Below are 18,031 nucleotides of genomic sequence, written 5' to 3'. Positions count from 1 at the left end.
TTTCCTACATTACAACAGTGACTCCACTTCAAAAAGTACTTCATTGGCTGTGAACCATTTTGTGACAGTGCAGGCTCAAGGGGCCGAATGGCCTACTCCTGCTCCTATCTTCCATGTGACATCCGGCGTCATTGGTGTGGGGCTCAGAGTGCCAACCTTTGCATCTTAGAAAGAAAAACTTGCATTTCTATAGCGCCTTTCACGCCCACCGGACATCCCCAAGCGCTTTACAGCCAATGAAGTACTTTTTGAAGTGTAGTCGCTGTTGTAATGCAGGAAACGCGGCTGCCAATTTGTACACTGCAAGCTCCCACAAACAGCAATGTGATAACGACCAGATCATCATTTCTAGTGATGTTTTTTGAGGGATAAATATTGGCCAGGACACCCGGGAGAACTCCCCTGCTCTTCTTCCAATAGTGGCCGTGGGATCTTTTACATCCACCTGAGAGGGCAGACGGGGGCCTCGGTTTAACATCTCATCCTCCGACAGTGCAGCGCTCCCTCAGTACTGCCCCTCCGACAGTGCGGTGCTCCCTCAGCACCGCCCCTCCGACAGTGCGGCGCTCCCTCAGCACCCGCCCCTCCGACAGTGCGGCGCTCCCTCAGCACCGCCCCCTCCGACAGTGCGGCGCTCCCTCAGCACCGCCCCTCCGACAGTGCGGCGCTCCCTCAGCACCGCCCCTCCGACAGTGCGGCGCTCCCTCAGCACCGCCCCTCCGACAGTGCGGCGCTCCCTCAGTACTGCCCCTCCGACAGTGCGGCGCTCCCTCAGCACCGCCCCTCCGACAGTGCGGCGCTCCCTCAGCACTGCACTGTTGTGTCAGCCTAGATTTTTTGTGCTCAAGTCTCTGGAGTGAGACTTGAACCCACAACCTTCTGACTCAGGTAAGGGTGATGCCCAGTGAGCCACTGGTTGACAGTCTTGGGGAATAATACCTTAATAATCTCCTTAGAGCAGAAAAGGTTAAGGAAAGATTTAGTAGAGATGCTCAAAATTATGAGGGTTTTTTACACACATTTAAGGTATTTGGCAAAACAACCAGAGGGGAGGTGAGAACCTTTTTTACGCAGTGAGTTATGGCTCGCTGGAACGTACTGCCTCAAAGGGAATTGGATAAATACTTAAAAAAAAAAATATTCACAGGGCTGTGGGGAAAGAGCAGGGGGAGTGGGACTAATTGGAGAGCTCTTTCAAAGAGCCGGCACAGGCATAATGGGCCGAATGGCCTCCTTCTGTGCTGTATAATTATGAGTGGAGTCGGCTTGCATTCATCCACTCGCAATTTATTTAGTGGAATATCACAAGTGAAAGATATTTCCTATTGTACGGTCCTTTGAATCTTCGAGTAATTCAATTGTGACCCCGGGTGCAACCCATATATGTTACTGTGACACGGTGTGAAGTGTGCTGTCCTATGCAAAGGGTGTCCTTCCATCCAGTGGCTGGTAGATGGTACTACATAGGAACACTCTTTCTCGCCCCCCCCCCCCCCCCCCCCCCCCCCCCCCCCCAAGACCGGCATTTATTGCCCACTCCGAATTGCCCTCGAGAAGGTGGTGGTGAGCCGCCGCCTTGAACCGCTGCAGTCCGTGTGGTGAAGGTACTCCCATAGTGCTGTTAGGGAGGGAGTTCCAGGATTTTGACCCAGCGAAGATGAAGGATCGGCTGATATATTTCCAAGTCGGGATGGGGTGTGTGTGACTTGGAGGGGAACTTGGAGGTGGTGGTGTTCCCATGGGCCTGCTGCCCTTGTCCTTCTAGGTGGTAGAGGATCGCGGGTTTGGGAGGTGCTGCTGAAGAAGCCTTGGCAAGTTGCTGCAGTGCATCTTGTAGATGGTACACACTGCAGCCACGGTGCGCCGGTGGTGGAGGGAGTGAATGTTTAAGGTGGTGGATGGGGGGGCCAATCAAGCGGACTGCTTTGCCCTGGATGGTGTCCAGCTTCTTGAGTGTTGTTGCAGCTGCACTCATCCAGGCAAGTGGAGAGTGTTTAAAAATATTTTTTTAAAAGGGATCTGAGTTCAAACCTGAGTTTACTCAAAGCTTTGGTGCATCCTGTAATTAACCTGTCTCTCCCCTCTCTCTCTTTCCCCCCCCCCCCCCCCCCGCCCCTCTCTCTCTCCAGGCCTACGCTGACTACGTCGGGTTTGTTCTGACACTAAATGAGGCCGTGAAAGGGAAAAAGCTCTCGTGCAACTATAAAACCTCCAAGGTAGGACAGTCCTGCCAACACACGGACTGGGATTCTATTGACATAGTCCCCTCTGTCTATACAATAGAATATTTCCGTAAGTTCCACGCTGGGGTGTAATGTCGAGGGCTTTGGTGGAAGGGTTTTAATGAACTGCATTTATACAGCGCCTTTAACGTAGTAAAACGTCCCGCGGCGCTTCACGGGAGCGATTACCAAACAACATTTGACACCGAGCCACATGAGATATTAGGACAGGTGAGTAAAAGCTGGGTCAAAGAGGTCGGTTTTAAGGAGCGTCTTAAAGGAGGAGAGGCGGAGAGGTTTAGGGAGGGAATTCCAGAGCTTAGAGTCCAGGCAGCTGAAGGCACTAGAGGTATCCTTTGGCACCTATCCTCATTCTGTTAAAACACTCTTGTTTTGAGCATTAGATTAGGTGGGACTTGGAGTTCAAGGGGCTGTTGAGAGCTGATGCGAGATATTACTTTGCATCTTAGAATCATAGAATGATTTCAGCACAAAAGGAGGTCATTTGGCCCGTCGAGCCCATGCTGGCTCTCTGCAAGAGCATTTCAGCTAGTCTCACTCCCTCGCCCTTTCCCCGTAGCCCTGCAAAATTTTTTCCTTCAGGTACTTACCCAATTCCCTTTTGAAACCTGCGATTGAGTCTGCCTCCACCGTTCTTTCAGGCAGTGCATTCCAGATCATAACCACTCGCTGCGTAAAAACGTTTTTCCTCATGTGTCCTCTGGTTCTCGACCCTTCCGCCAATGGGAACAGTTTCTCTCTACTCTGTTCAGACCCCTCATGATTTTGAACACCTCTATCAAATCTCCTCACAACCTTCTCTGCTCCAAGGAGAACAACCCCAGCTTAACATAAGATTTTAACATAACAACAGAAGAAATAGGAGCAGGAGTCGGCCATTTGGCCCCTCGAGCCTGCTCCGCCATTCAATAAGATCATGGCTGATCTTCTACCTCCACTCCACTTTCCTGCACTATCCCCATATCCCTCGATTCCCTTAATATTAAAAGATCTATTGATCTCTGTCTTGAATATACTTAACGATGGAGCCTCCACAGCCCTCTGGGGTAGAGAATTCCAAAGATTCACCACCCTCTGATTGAAGAAATTTCTCCTCATCTCAGTCCTAAATGGCCGACCCCTTATTCTGAGACTGTGACCCCTGGTTCTAGACTCCCCAGCCAGGGGGAAACATCCTCCCTGCATCGACCCTGTCAAGCCCTGTAAAAATTTTGTATGTTTCAATACGATCACCTCTCATTCTTCTAAACTCTAGAGAATATAGGCCTAGTCTACTCAATCTCTCCTCATAGGACAATCCCCCCATCCCAGGAACCAGTCTGGTGAACCTTCTCCAGTTTATCCATGTAACGAAAGTCCCTCATCCCTGGAACCATTCTCGTCGATCTTTTCTGCACCCTCTCTAAGGCCTTCACATCCTTCCTAAAGTGCGGTGCCCTGAATTGGACACAATACTCCAGTTGAGGTCGAACCAGTGTTTTCTAAAGGTTCATCACAACTTCCTTGCTGTTGTACTCTATTTATGACGCCCAGGATCCCATATGCTTTTTTAACCACCTTCTCAACCTGCCCTGCCACTTTCAATGATTTGTGCACATATACCCCAGGTCTCTCTGTTCATGCACCCCCTTTAGGATTGTGCCCTTTATCTTTTATCATTTGAAGGAAATTTCCACCTGGCTGAGAGGACCCCGGTCCTCTTCTAGCTCCGCCGTCAGTGCCGCTCATTACCTTGAGGACACAGAAGAGCACAGTGGAGAGTGCGGCGTGTCCCCTCTCCCTCCTTGTGTCTCCCCACAGCACAGTTAGCAATACGATTAGCAGGTCCCTATTTAGGAGATTGCAGACACGAACCAGAATTCCGCCACATTGCGTTGGCAGAGTGTATTGAAACTCTTAATGTCCTGTAGCATCATATCAGGTAAACAAGGAGGTCACTAGCGGCCTGAGACATAAAATCAGCTAACTTACACACATAAAAGAAATAGAGAGAATTTGCATTTATACAGTGCTTTTCACAACCTCTTGACATCCCAAAGAGCTTTCCCGCCAATGAAGTACTTTTTGAAGTGTAGTCACTGTTGTAATGTAGGAAACGCAGCAGTCAATTTGCACACAGCAAGCTCCCACAAACAGCAATGTGATAACCAGATAATCTGTTTCAGTGATGTTGGTTGGGGGATAAATATTGGTCAGGACACCGGGGAGAACTCCCCTGCTCGTCTTTGAAATAGTGCCGTGGGATCTTTAACACCCACCTGAGAGAGCAGACGGAGCCTTGGTTTAACGCCTCATCCAAAAGGTGGCACCTCTGACATTGCGGCGCTCCCTCAGTACTGCCCCTCCGACAGTGCAGGGCTCCCTCAGTACTGCCCCTCCGACAGTGCAGGGCTCCCTCAGTACTGCCCCTCCGACAGTGCAGGGCTCCCTCAGTACTGCCCCTCCGACAGTGCAGGGCTCCCAAAGCACTGACCCTCTGACAGTGCGGCGCTCCCTCAGTACTGCCCCTCCGACAGTGCAGGGCTCCCAAAGCACTGACCCTCTGACAGTGCGGCGCTCCCTCAGTACTGCCCCTCCGACAGTGCAGGGCTCCCAAAGCACTGACCCTCTGACAGTGCGGCGCTCCCTCAGTACTGCCCCTCCAACAGTGCAGCGCTCCCTCAGTACTGCCCCTCCGACAGTGCGGCGCTCCCTCAGTACTGCCCCTCCGACGGTGCGGCGCTCCCTCAGTACTGCCCCTCCGACAGTGCAGGGCTCCCAAAGCACTGACCCTCTGACAGTGCGGCGCTTCCTCAGTACTGCCCCTCCAACAGTGCGGCGCTCCCTCAGTACTGCCCCTCCGACAGTGCGGCGCTCCCTCAGTACTGCCCCTCCAACAGTGCAGCGCTCCCTCAGTACTGCCCCTCCGACAGTGCAGCACTCCCTCAGTACTGCCCCTCCGACAGTGCGGCGCTTCCTCAGTACTGCCCCTCCGACGGTGCGGCGCTCCCTCAGTACTGCCCCTCCGACGGTGCGGCGCTCCCTCAGTACTGCCCCTCAACAGTGTAGCGCTCCTTCATTAATGCCGCCCCCCCCCCCCCCCCGACAGTGCGGCGCTCCCTCAGTACTGCACTGGGCGTGTCAGTCTGGATTATGTGCTCAAGTCTCTGGAGTGGGGCTTGAATCCATATCCTGTATGGGGGAGTCCGAGAACTTAACCCGTTGACATCAATCTCCTTCAAACACGTGTCTGGTCTGGTTGGGTGGCTGATTTCCCCCTTCCATTGCCTTTCCAGTGATTGAGAGCTGGCTACTACCCGGAGACCCCAATGGCCTGAGCAGCCCACTCCACGCTTTCAAAACTGTCCCGAGTAAGACCATCCGACTCCCGGGAGCCTTCTCATGAGGGAAGACTTAAAGGTGCGTAGCACTGAGGAGTTGCCTCACCATTTGCGTGTGCATGTGTTGAATGTGAATGGCTCATCATCTGAATCTGTCACAGGAGTAATGAATGAACTTTGTTCTGTTATAAACAACTAGTCTCCAACCCGCATTCTGCGTCTATCGGATGAGACATTAAATCGAGGCCCATGTACCCTCTCAGGTGGACGTAAAAGATCCCATGGCACTATTTCGCAGAAGAGCAGGGGAGTTCTCCCCGGTGTCCTGGGCTAATATTCATCCCTCAACCAACATCACTAAAATAGATTACTTGCTCATGATCACACTACCGTTTGTGGGGTCTTGCTTTGCACAAATTGACTGCTGCATTTCCTACATTACAACAGTGACTACTCTTCATAAAGTACTTCATTGGCTGTCGATCACTTTAGTGCATCCTGAGGTCGTGAAAGGCGCTACATAAATGGAAGTTTGTTTTTCTGTTTGTACAGTGTGCAGTGACCGGTACTGATGCCTCCCTTGTCTTTTCATCTGCAGCCGGTGGAGAAACTGGTTGTGCTCATGAACACACTGGACCGGTGGATCGACGAGACCCCCCCAGTCGATCAGCCTTCCCGATTTGGCAACAAGGCGTACCGCACTTGGTACAGCAAGCTCGAGAAGGTACTGTGTCATGAAAACAGTCACTTCCAGACGGTGCTTTTAAAGAGTGTCTCGCCACTGAAGCCTTTTTAAAAAGCGAACGCTCACCCATTCTAATTTTAAAAGTAATTGTAAGTTTTGATTTTGGAAGTGGGGGGGTTGAGGAGGAGAGACATTTTTGCTAGGTTTAAACTGGAGGAAAGCTAATTTAGGACTGATTTCAGGAAGTTTTTGAGGTAAAAATTGATTGGACTCTGGGCAGGTGCAGAAACCCTGGAATATAGTTCAAGGAATAGTTGGATACTGTGAGGTTTTATTTTCTGGGTGAACGAGCAAGGATTGAATCCATCTTGCGTTCTTTGTTTATTTAATATCAATACAGAGATAGTCGTTTCCTCCGAGTGGTTGGTCATTGACCCTAACTATGTTTCTGTTAATTTGTCTCCGCCTCACTGTGTAACTCCACCCCCCCCCCCCCCAAAGTCAGGTTCCGCTAGGGGTGTCTGCCTCCCCCACAATGGTTTACTGGCAAAGGTAATGTATCTGAGCCACACCGTCTAGGTTCAATCCCCCCATCTGTGGTGAGTCTTAGCCGGGGAAAGTCGCAGGTTTCCCACTCCCCTGGCTCCAGAAGCGCAGTGCCTGTGTCCGGGTGTCAGGTGAGTGGAGGGTGGGGTTCGTGCAATGGTGTCCCCTACAGTCAAATAGCCTGCTGACACTCATCGTCTAGGCTACCCTGTGAAGAATGGAGACTTGGGTGCGGCAATGAGGGCTGAAACCATCGCCAAGGTGGACAGGACATAACGTTAGAAATTGATCCAGAATGTACAGTTCCTGTGCCCTGGCCTGCGGGGGCGGTGCTGTCCCGTGTACACAGACCCGGGGGGGGGGGGCCTGTCCTGTGCTGTACACGGACCCAGGGGGGGTGGGGCTGTCCCGTGCGGTACACGGACCCGGGGGGTGGGGCTGTCCCGTGCTGTACACGGACCCAGGGGGGGTGTGGCTGTCCCGCGATGTACACGGACCAGGGGGGGTGGGGCTGTCCCGTGCTGTACATGAGATCCCAGTGCTTGCACTAATTTGCTTTCTTGTCATAGGAGGGCGAGAACTTGGTTTCTATGGTGATTCCCGGAGAGCAGAGTGCTGCTGTCGCCGAGGCTACAGTGTATTTAAAGGAGTCTGTGGGAAACCCGACGAGAATAGACTATGGAACAGGTAACCGCGTCTTAATATCCCTGTGTGTGGGCGCATCACACGGAGGAAATCGGCAGATCAGTTGCAGTGTTGGTTTTCTGAACGTAACTCTTGTTATGGAGAATAACTGTCCACAGCCAGTCCAGCCACTGTCCATTGCACACCTTTCCATTAAATCCCAGGGTCTTCCTGGTCCTGAGGGTGGTGACTCTCGCCGGGGACATGGACCAGCGTTCCTCCTTAAATCAAAAACAGATTGTGACCATTCATACTGCTTGCTGTTTGTGGGATCTTGCTGTTCGCAAAGTGGCTCCTGCATTTTACTGCATATTTTATTGCCATTTCAACCTAATTCATTACACGTGAAGCGCTTTGAGATGTTTGTTAGACGCTGTGTAAGAACAAGTCTGTCTTCTATATGTAGGTGGCAGCTCCGCTGTCTGGTACCTCGAGTATAGAAGATTAAGGGGTGATCTAATTGAGGTGTTTAAGATGATGAAAGGAGTTGATAGGGTAGCGAGAGAGAAACTATTTCCTCTGGTGGGGGGAGTCCAGAACAAGCACATTGCTGTTTGTGGGAGCTTGCTGTCCTATAAATGCAACTTCTTTCTTATTTCCAATTTTGTTGACAGCCATGTCCCGCAATCAGCAAATGAATAACCAGATAATCTGTTCTTGGTGGTCAGTTAGGGGGTTAGCTTTACAATCCCGAACATCGTGCCATGATCGCAGGGCTCATTCACCCTCTGTGCTGTTCCAGGATTGTCCACTAGATGGGGGTGTCTGTCAAGCAATTCGACCGCCACACTTTTACACAGTGGGGCTCTGAAGTTAAAGTCCAGACTCTGCTGTTACCAGCCCTGCTGATGTGCATTGCCAGCAATGGAAATAATGTACAAACGCTTATTAAGAATTTTTTTTAAATGCGCGGTATCTTTTCCAGCGGCAGCAGCTGGAGAGCAGCCCGCTCAGGACCTCCCGATTGGTAAGCGGCCTCGCACCTCAGGGGGAACATTGCCCCCTCCCGTGCTTCACATCTTTCTTTCCCGGGTGGATAGTGTGACTTGCCGTCAGGCCCCTGTTTACACGCCACTCGGCAATGCGATGAGAGGCTCAAGTTAATTCAGCCCCCAGTTTTGCTTTGATTCTCAATTTCGTGCTTGACATGATTCCTCTCCCCCACCCCCCCACTGTGTAAGGAATCGTGTGGCATGAATCCAGATCCCATCTTTCTCCCGCGCACGGCCTCCCGGTTACTGATACCGGACATAACTGCTCATCGCTTATCCTTACCACAGTAGTCCTAAGGAGAGTTTGTTTTCGCCATCTAGAAAGTTTTTAGTTTGGTTTGTGTGAAAAAATTGTTTAAAAAAACCCCACACCGGCCAGGTGCCCGCTGACTCGATGCACCACCCAGTACGATACTGAGGCTTACAAATCAGGAAGATCCCAGGCTTGATTCCAGATGGCCAGGGAGAGGGGGGAATATCGGCCTGGATTTCTGCTCCCGATTGCTATCCCGAACGTGCCCCTGTGGAGCTCAGGAGAATGGCGGGGCTCGGCTGTGATGCTCCTATAGTCGATCAGCCTGCTTGCACTCGCTTGCCTAGGTTTGCATTGAAGAATGGCCATTTATAAGGACGTACCAGAGGATAGCTGGAGTTGTTGAAACTAACCCCCCCCACCCTAACCTATCATGTCAGCACCTCCGGAATGGAGGGCAGCAGCAAGTCTGTGTGTTCATTTAAACAGTGAATGCTGATACCCTCATCGCTGGTGGCAGCTTGGCAGCAGTTTGATGGGGTAGTGTGGAGGGGGCTTCATCTGACAAATGCTGCATCTGCCGTCTAGTTGTTTGATGGGGTAATTCCGAAGGAGCTTTACTTTGTATCTACTCCGTGCTGTACTGTGTAGGAAAAATAGAAAAAGAACATTTTTTAAGTGGTGAGCGATTGGAAATGTTGATATACTCCCAAGTCAGGATGGTGTGTGACTTGGAGGTGATGGTGTTCCCGTGCACCTGCTGCCCTTGTCCTTCGAGGTGGAAGAGGTCGCGGGTTTGGGAGTTGCTGCAGTGCATCTTGTGGATGGTACACACTGCAGCCACGGTACGCCGGTGGTGGAGGGAGTGAATGTTTAAGGTGGTGGATGGGGTGCCAATCAAGCGGGCTGCTTTGTCCTGGATGGTGTCGAGCTTGCTGTGTGTTGGAGCTGCACTCATCCAGGCAAGTGGATGAATATTCCATCACAATCCTGACTTGTGCCTTGTAGATGGTGGAAAGGCTTTGGTGACTCAGGAGGTGAGACACTCGCCACAGAATACCCAGCCTCTGACCTGCTCTTGTTGCCACAGTATTTATGTGGCTGGTCCAGTTAAGTTTCTGGTTAATGGTGACCCCCAGGATGTTGATAGTGGGGGATTCAGTGATGGTAATGCCATTGAATGTCAAGGGGAGGTGGTTAGACTCTCGCTTGTTGGAGATAGTCATTGCCTGGCACTTGTGTGGTGCGAATGTTACCTGCCACTTATCAGCCCAAGCTTGAACATCGTCCAGGTCTTGTTGCATGTGGGCATGGACTGCTTCATTATCTGAGGAGTTGTGAATGGCGCTGAACACTGTGCAGTCATCAGCGAACATCCCCATTTCTGACCTGATGGAGGGGAGGTCATTGATGAAAAAGTTGAGGATGGTTGGGCCTAGGACACTGGGTGTCCTTGTACACGAATCACTGAAAGTTAACATGCAGGTACAGCAAGCAATTGGGAAAGCAAATGGTATGTTAGCCTTTATTCCAAAAGGATTGGAGTATAAAAGAAAGGGTCGGCCATATAGGACTGAGCTGTGGAGAAACTTCTTCACTCAGAGGGTTGTGAATCTTTGGGATTCTCTACCCCAGAGGGCTGTGGATGCTGAATCGTTGAGTATATTCAAGGCGGAGATCAATAGATGTTTGGATATTAAGGGAATCGAGGGATATGGGGATAGTGCAGGGAGGTGGAGTTGAGGTAGAAGATCAGCCATGACCTTATTGAATGGCGGAGCAGGCTCGAAGGGCCAAATGACCGACTCCTGCTCCTTTTCTTATGTAGTTGCTGGGCTCAGCAACTCCACTGCCTTTCAATGACATGATGCTGACAAAATGCAGCTGCTTACTGAAGGCATTTTAGTTGTTATCATCAACCCCTCAGCAGTGCTGAGTAACTGCGAATGTCAGCCACCTGAGACTTAATACCAAATTAAAGAGCTTGCATTTATATAGCATTTTTCACAACCTCAGGACGTCCCAAAGTGCTTCACAGCCAATGAAGTTCTTTTGAATTGTAGTCACTGTTGTAATGTAGGCAACACTGCAGCCAATTTGCGCACAGCAAGCTCCCACACACGTGATAATGACCAGATCATCTGTTTTAGTGATGTTAGTTGAGGGGTAAACTTTGGCCAGGACACCAGGGAGAACTCCTCTGCTCCTCTTCGAATAGTGGCCGTGGGATCTTTTACACCCACCACATTGAGCAGGCAGGGTCTCTGCCTAACATCTCATCTGAAAGACGACATCTCCGACAGTGCGGCGCTCCCTCAGTACTGCCCCTCCGACAGTGCGGCTCTCCCTCAGTACTGCCCCTCCGACAGTGCGGCTCTCCCTCAGTACTGCCCCTCCGACAGTGCGGCTCTCCCTCAGTACTGCCCCTCCGACAGTGCGGCGCTCCCTCAGTACTGCCCCTCCGACAGTGCGGCGCTCCCTCAGCACTGCCCCTCCGACAGTGCGGCGCTCCCTCAGCACTGCCCCTCCGACAGTGCGGCGCTCCCTCAGTACTGCCCCTCCGACAGTGCGGCGCTCCCTCAGCACTGCCCCTCCGACAGTGCGGCGCTCCCTCAGTACTGCCCCTCCGACAGTGCGGCGCTCCCTCAGTACTGCCCCTCCGACAGTGTGGCGCTCCCTCAGCACTGCCCCTCCGACAGTGCGGCGCTCCCTCAGTACTGCCCCTCCGACAGTGCGGCGCTCCCTCAGTACTGCCCCTCCGACAGTGCGGCGCTCCCTCAGTACTGATCCTCCGACAGTGCGGCGCTCCCTCAGCACTGCCCCTCCGACAGTGCGGCGCTCCCTCAGCACTGCCCCTCCGACAGTGCGGCGCTCCCTCAGCACTGCCCCTCCGACAGTGCGGCGCTCCCTCAGCACTGCCCCTCCGACAGTGCGGCGCTCCCTCAGCACTGCCCCTCCGACAGTGCGGCGCTCCCTCAGCACTGCCCCTCCGACAGTGCGGCGCTCCCTCAGCACTGCCCCTCCGACAGTGCGGCGCTCCCTCAGCACTGCCCCTCCGACAGTGCGGCGCTCCCTCAGCACTGCCCCTCCGAAGCTCTTCACGCACAGTGATCAACATGGAATGGACTGCAGGTTGGGTGACAGAGGCAAAAGCTGTGTAATCATTTAGAAGCAGTTGGATGCTGTGTAGGGACTTTCTGAATGGGTGTGCTAATGTGGGTCGAATGGCCTTTTTCATTTGACTCTAGTGATCTCATCTTTCATTTCCAGCAATTCTTCTATTGGGTAAGAGTTCCCAGACTCCATTAGTGTGTTCGATGATAACGGGGGTCTCGCCATCAGAGAGACTTGCAAAGAGCTACGATTAATAACTGGCGCTGATGGTGCCATTAAGAAAGCTTCCTGGGTTCAGGCACTGAGTCCAACAGGGTGAGGCAGCTGGATTCATACAGACTGTAATGAGGACACAAAACACCGACTCAGGGTTGGGGACTTTTTAAAATATTCATTTTTGGGATGTGGGCGTCGCTGGCAAGGCCGGCGTTTATTCCCCATCCCTGGTTGCCCTGAGAAGGTGGTGTTGTGCCGCCTCCTTGAACCGCTGCAGTCCGTGCGGTGATGGTGCTCCCACGGTGTGGTACTTCTAGGTGGTGGAGGTCAGCGGTCTGGGAGGTGCTGTCGAAGAAGTCTTGGTTCGGCCCATCGTGCCTGTGCCGGCTCTTTGAAAGAGCTCTCCAATTAATCCCGCTCTTTCCCCATATCCCTGCAAATGTTTCTTTTTCAAGTATTTATCCAATTCCCTTTTGAAAGTTACTATTGAATCTGCTTCCACCGCCCTTTCAGGCAGCGCGTTCCAGATCACAACAACTCGCTTCATAAAAATTTCTCCTCATTTTACCCCTGGTATTTTTTTTGCCAATTATCTTAAATCTGTGTCCTCTGGTTACCAACCCTCCTGCCACTAGAAACAGTTTCCCCTTATTTACTCGATCAAAACCCTTCATAATTTTGAGCACCTCTATCAAATCTCTCCTTAACCTTCTCTGCACTAAGGGAAACAATCCCAGCTTCTCTATTTTCATCTTAATTCCGTGCACGAATAACCCTGACTTAATTTGGTTTCTTGAGGTCCACTTTAACATGCAGTCTGAACTCGAATCAATTCAGAGGTTCACAAGTTGGAGCCGTGTACTCTGTTGCCGAACTGCTGCCAAAAATTAACCCAGTTGCTGCTACCCTCCCCCCGTGCCCGGGTGGCCCTGGAGAGGGGACGTGGGGTGCCCAGCGGCACGTTTGAGGTTTTCCGAGACCGTGGGCACCGCAAGGACTGAAGCGTCTTCCCGCCACCTGCAATAATATCATGATTTAGTTTTATAAGTTTCCTTTTGTTGAAAGTTTATTTTATGGTTAAGTTCCTCCGCTACCCCCTAGAAGGACAAGGGCAGCAGGCGCATGGGAGCACCATCGCCTCCAAGTCACACCCCATCCTGACTTGGAAATATATTGGCTGTTCCTTCATCGTCGCTGGGTCAAAATCCTGGAACTCCCTCCCTAACAGCGCTGTGGGAGCACCTTCACCACACGGACTGCAGCGGTTCAAGAAGGCAGCTCACCACCACCTTCTCGAGGGCAATTAGGGATGGGCAATAAATGCTGGGTCTTGCCAGCGACGCCCACATCCCAGGAACGAATTTAAAAAAAATTAGTTGTGCCCCTTTTTATATATAAAAAAAACGAAAGGTGGGGGTGCACGTGTAAATAGTTTTTTCTGTTTGACACTGACTGGGGAGACACCGTGTAATCCATATAGATGGTTTGAGAAAAAGGCGTGCTCCTCTCCTGCCTCACCTAAATGTTGAAATTGCAATAAAGATCAGACTATTTTATTAATAGACCCCAGCCTCCTCCCCCTGCTGTTGTTCTGTAACCTGCTGCTGGGAGCCGAATGGAGACGGTGGGAAACTTGCCCCTATTTTGCTTCCCCATTGGGGAAGCACCTGGGCTTCACGCCCCTGAGAAAGGGCAGGGACTGAGCCTCTCAAAAAGTTGTGTCCGACTACCCTGTGACGACTCCTGTTGGAGCGCCAGCTTCCTGCAAAACCAGGCTGCTGAACTTTTTGTGAAAAGGGAGTTCCATACTTTCCCCACTCGGAAGGTCATTGGGAGTGCTAAAAATGCTCATCGTCGCTGGGCTGAGGGGAAGGGTGTCTGTGCATGTTGGATAAGAACAAGATTGGACTCTGCTGCGATGCACCCCACAGTCGAATAGCCTGCCAACATTTCACTTTTTTTATTCATGCACGGGATGTAGGCGTCTCTGGCAAAGCATTTATTGCCCATCCCTAACTGCCCTAGAGCAGGTGGTGGTGAGCCGCCTTCCTGATCACTGAGTGGCTTGTTAGGCCATTTCAGAGGGCAGTTAAGAGTCGACCATATTGCTGTGGGTCTGGAGCCACATATAGGCCAGACCGGGTCAGGGCGGCAGATTTCCTTCCCTAAAGGACATTAGTGAACTAGATGGGTTTTTACGACAATCTGGTAGTTTTATGGTCACCTTTACTGATACTAGCATTTCATTACAGATTTATTTAACTGAATTTAAATTCCCCAGCTGCCATGGTGGGATTTGAACTTGTGTCTTCAGATCATTAGTCCGGGCTTCTGGATTACTAGTCCAGTAACATAACCACTGTGCTACCGTTCCCTGCCCAGGGTCAGAGATAGCCGCCTGGGTAAAGCACCAGAGGAGTTGGAGCTTTCAGGAGCGACGGGTAGAAGGTTACGTTCCATCGGAGATGTCTGTCTCTCTCCCTTCCCTCCTTTGTCTCCGTCATAATGAAGCCATGGTCCTTGACTTGTTCTGTCTCCCCCTCTGACACAGGCCACGAGGCTGCATTTGCTGCGTTCCTCTGCTGTCTCTGTAAGATTGGAGTCCTGAAGGTGGATGACCAGCTTGCTATTGTATTTTGTGTATTTGATCGGTGAGTCCACTTGTGCTATTGGGAACTGTCCTCCTTGTGGGCACGTACGTCATTGAAATACAACCACACGTGGGATTGGGTGGTGCTTTGGGGTTGAATCCAGTGCAGGCTAATTGGGATAAGTCTCCTCTTTCTTCTGGCTACAACAACAACTTGCATTTATATAGCACCTTTAACATAGTAAAACATCCCAAGGCACATCACAAGAGTGTAAATCAGACAAAATTTGACACCGAGCCACATAAGGAGATATTAGGACAGGTGACCAAAAGCTTGGTCAAAGAGGGAGGTTTTAAGGAGCGTCTTAAAGGAGGGGCGAGGCGGAGAGGTTTAGGGAGGGAATTCCAATCCTTAGGGCCCAGGCAACAGAAGGCACAGCCCCCAATGGTGAAAATCAGGGATGCTCAAGAGGCCAGAATTGGAGGAGTACAGAGATCTCGGAGGGTTGTAGGGCTGGAGGAGGTTACAGAGATGGGGAGGGGCGAGGCCACGGAGGGATTTGAACACCAGGAGGAGAATTTTAAAATCGAGGCGTAGCTGGACCGGGAGCCACTAGGTCAGCGAGCACAGAGGTGATGGGTGAACAGGGTCCTATATGAAAAGAGTTGGGGCTGTTCCAATCCAATTTCTTCTGTGTGTGTGTGTCGACTCACAGCATAGAAACATCACATTAACTTGCTCCTAACCCTCTGCGATTGGTTGTTAAGGAGATTGCGAGCCTGGCATCCACTCAGTGCCTCCTCTCAGTTAGGGTGGGTAACTCAGCCCGTGGCGTGATATGGCGGTTCTACCTCTCTTGGCTCACTGCCCCTATCGCTCTGTTTTTTGATCGTAACGTTCAGGAATCGATCTTTATGGCAGCTGGAAATATATTTCTTTAAATCAAATTGGGGGTTATGGTTAATACTGAGGAGAACTGCAACAAAATACAAGAAGATATTGACTAACTGGCAGAATGGGCATGGAATTGGCAAATTAATTTTAATATAGAGAAGTGTGAGGTGGTGCATTTTGGTGGGAAGAATAAGGAGGCCACACACTGCTTGGATAATAAGAGTCTGAATGGGGTAGAGGAACAGAGGGATTGGGGGGACAGATTCACAAATCACTAAAAGTAGCGACGCAGGTTAATAAGGCCATTTAATAAGCAAACCAAGCCCTGGGTTCATTTCTAGAGGGATAGAATTCAAAATCAGAGAATTTATGTTAAACTTGTATCGAACCTGGGCTAGACCACACTTGGAGCGCTGTGCACAGTTCTGGTCTCCATATTACAAGAAGGATATAGAAGCACTGGAGAAGGTGCAAAAATGATTTACAAGGAAGATACCAGAACTAAATGGGCGCAACTATCGAGAAACTTTGAACAGGCTGGGTCTAGGAAAGAGAAGGCTGAGAGGTGACCTGATCGAGGTCTTTAAGATTATGAAGAGTTCGATAGGATAGATGTAGAGAAGATGTTTCCACTCGTGGGGGAGACCAGAACTAGGGGCCGCCAATATAAGATAGTCACTAATAAATCCAATAGGGAATTCAGGAGAAACTTCTTTACCCAGAGAGTGGTGAGAATGTGGAACTCGCTACCACAGGGAGTGGTTGAGGCGAATAGTATAGATGTATTTATGGGGAAGCTGGATAAACACACAAGGGAGAGAGGAATCGAAGGATATGCTGAGGGTGAGATGAAGAGGGGGCAGGAGGAGACTCGTGTGGAGCATCAACACCGGCAGTTGGGCCGAAGGTTGTGCAAAACTCTATGTAATCCCAACAAGCACAAACTCTTTAGGTTTTTGCCTCCTTCCAACCCACAGGTATCTGCAGGTGATGCGAAAGTTGCAGAGAATATATCGAATGGAGCCGGCGGGTAGCCAAGGGGTCTGGGGCCTCGACGACTTCCAGTTCCTTCCTTTCATCTGGGGCAGTGCCCAACTAATAGGTAAAGTGTCACCATCTGGTTTCCCCCCTTTTTCCCGGTTATTCCCCCCCCCGCATTTCCGACAGGGCTGGATCACTGCATTCCCTTACCGTGCCCCACTTATCTCATCTGGAGTAACTGGGTTCATTTCTGGGCCCCGCCCCTCAGGAAGGATATATTGGCCTCGGAGGGGGGGGAGCAGCGCGGACTCACCAGAACGATACCGGGGCTAAAAGGGTTAAATTCCGAGGACAGGTTGCACAGACTGGGCTTGTATTCCCTCGAGTTTAGAAGATTAAGGGGTGATCTAATCGAGGTGTTTAAGATGATTAAAGGAGTTGATCGGGTCGAGAGAGAGAAACTATTTCCTCTGGCGGGGGGAGTCCAGAACAAGGGGGCAGAACCTTAAAATTAGAGCCCGGCCGTTCAGGGGTGACGTCAGGAAGCACTTCTTCACACAAAGGGTGGTGGAAATCTGGAACTCTCCCCCCCCAAAAAGCTGTTGAGGCCGGGGGATCAATTGAAAATTTCAAAACTGAGACTGATCGATTTTTGTTGAGTAAGGGTTACGGCGCCAAGGCGGGTAAATGGCGTTGAGATACAGATCAGTCATAATCTAATAGAATGGCGGAAAGGCTAGAGGGGCTGAATGGCCTCCTCCTGTTCCTAGGAAGCATCTTTAATTCTGCGGTTCCCCCAACACCTTGATCTGCATCGTGGAGAGACATACAGAGACCAAACAATCCCACCGCACCACCCCCCCCTGCCACCCAGTGTATGTGGTAGCACACTAGAGTGGCATAGAATCACAGAAATGTATGTGTCTGTGCAGTCCAGCTCGTGGTCCGCAGCCTTGTAGGTTGCAGCACTTCAAGTGCCATGGCAGGCAACCGTGAAGATATCAGTCGATTCACACACGGAACTTTTTGATCTCCACATCCTCTATTGACTGATTTTCCCCCCCTTTGCCCAACATTTTGAGCTCAGAAGTTGGGCAGGGAGTTTTTCTCCCACAGATGTGCCCGTACTTTTCTGTTAGTGTCTGCTTTTCCCTCCCATCTCTCCCACCCCCCCCCCCCCACCCTCTTAGTGCGCACACGTGGCTTCTGTAACGTGTTAACGACTTGTGCAGACAATCGTAGTGCAAACCCACTTCCTTCCATTCCGTCTGGAGAGACTAGAGAACCTGGGACTGTTCTCCATAGAGCAGCGATGGTTATGGGGGGATTTAATAGAGGTGTTCAAAATTATTTATGAGGGGTTTTGAGAGTACATGGGGAGAAACTGGCAGGAGGGCCGGTAACCGGAGGACACAGATTTAAAATAATTGGGAAAAGAACCAGGGGGGAGATGAGGGGAATTTATTTTTACGCAGCGAGTTGTTGTGATCTGGAATGCGCTGCCTGAAAGGG

General features: G+C 51.1%; 1 protein-coding gene across 1 annotated transcript in view; it reads left to right on the top strand.

Annotated features, from left to right (window-relative positions):
- Window positions 1-1,080: 1,080 nt before the first annotated feature.
- ptpa (protein phosphatase 2 phosphatase activator) overlaps window positions 1,081-18,031 on the top strand; it is a 46,356-nt gene continuing 29,405 nt past the window's right edge. The window contains exons 1-6 of the mRNA XM_085965129.1: window positions 1,081-1,095; window positions 2,130-2,216; window positions 6,162-6,287; window positions 7,364-7,481; window positions 14,605-14,704; window positions 16,516-16,640. Coding sequence (XP_085821255.1) covers window positions 1,081-1,095; window positions 2,130-2,216; window positions 6,162-6,287; window positions 7,364-7,481; window positions 14,605-14,704; window positions 16,516-16,640 — 571 coding nt within the window. The remainder of the gene's footprint in view (window positions 1,096-2,129; window positions 2,217-6,161; window positions 6,288-7,363; window positions 7,482-14,604; window positions 14,705-16,515; window positions 16,641-18,031) is intronic.

This window comes from Somniosus microcephalus, chromosome 23 (genome assembly GCF_052327205.1).
Source record: "Somniosus microcephalus isolate GS21.2 chromosome 23, FLI_Smic_1.0, whole genome shotgun sequence".
Classification (NCBI taxonomy): domain Eukaryota; kingdom Metazoa; phylum Chordata; class Chondrichthyes; order Squaliformes; family Somniosidae; genus Somniosus; species Somniosus microcephalus.
The sequence above is the reverse complement of the archived record's forward strand: the minus strand, read 5'-3'. Positions and strand labels throughout refer to the sequence as shown.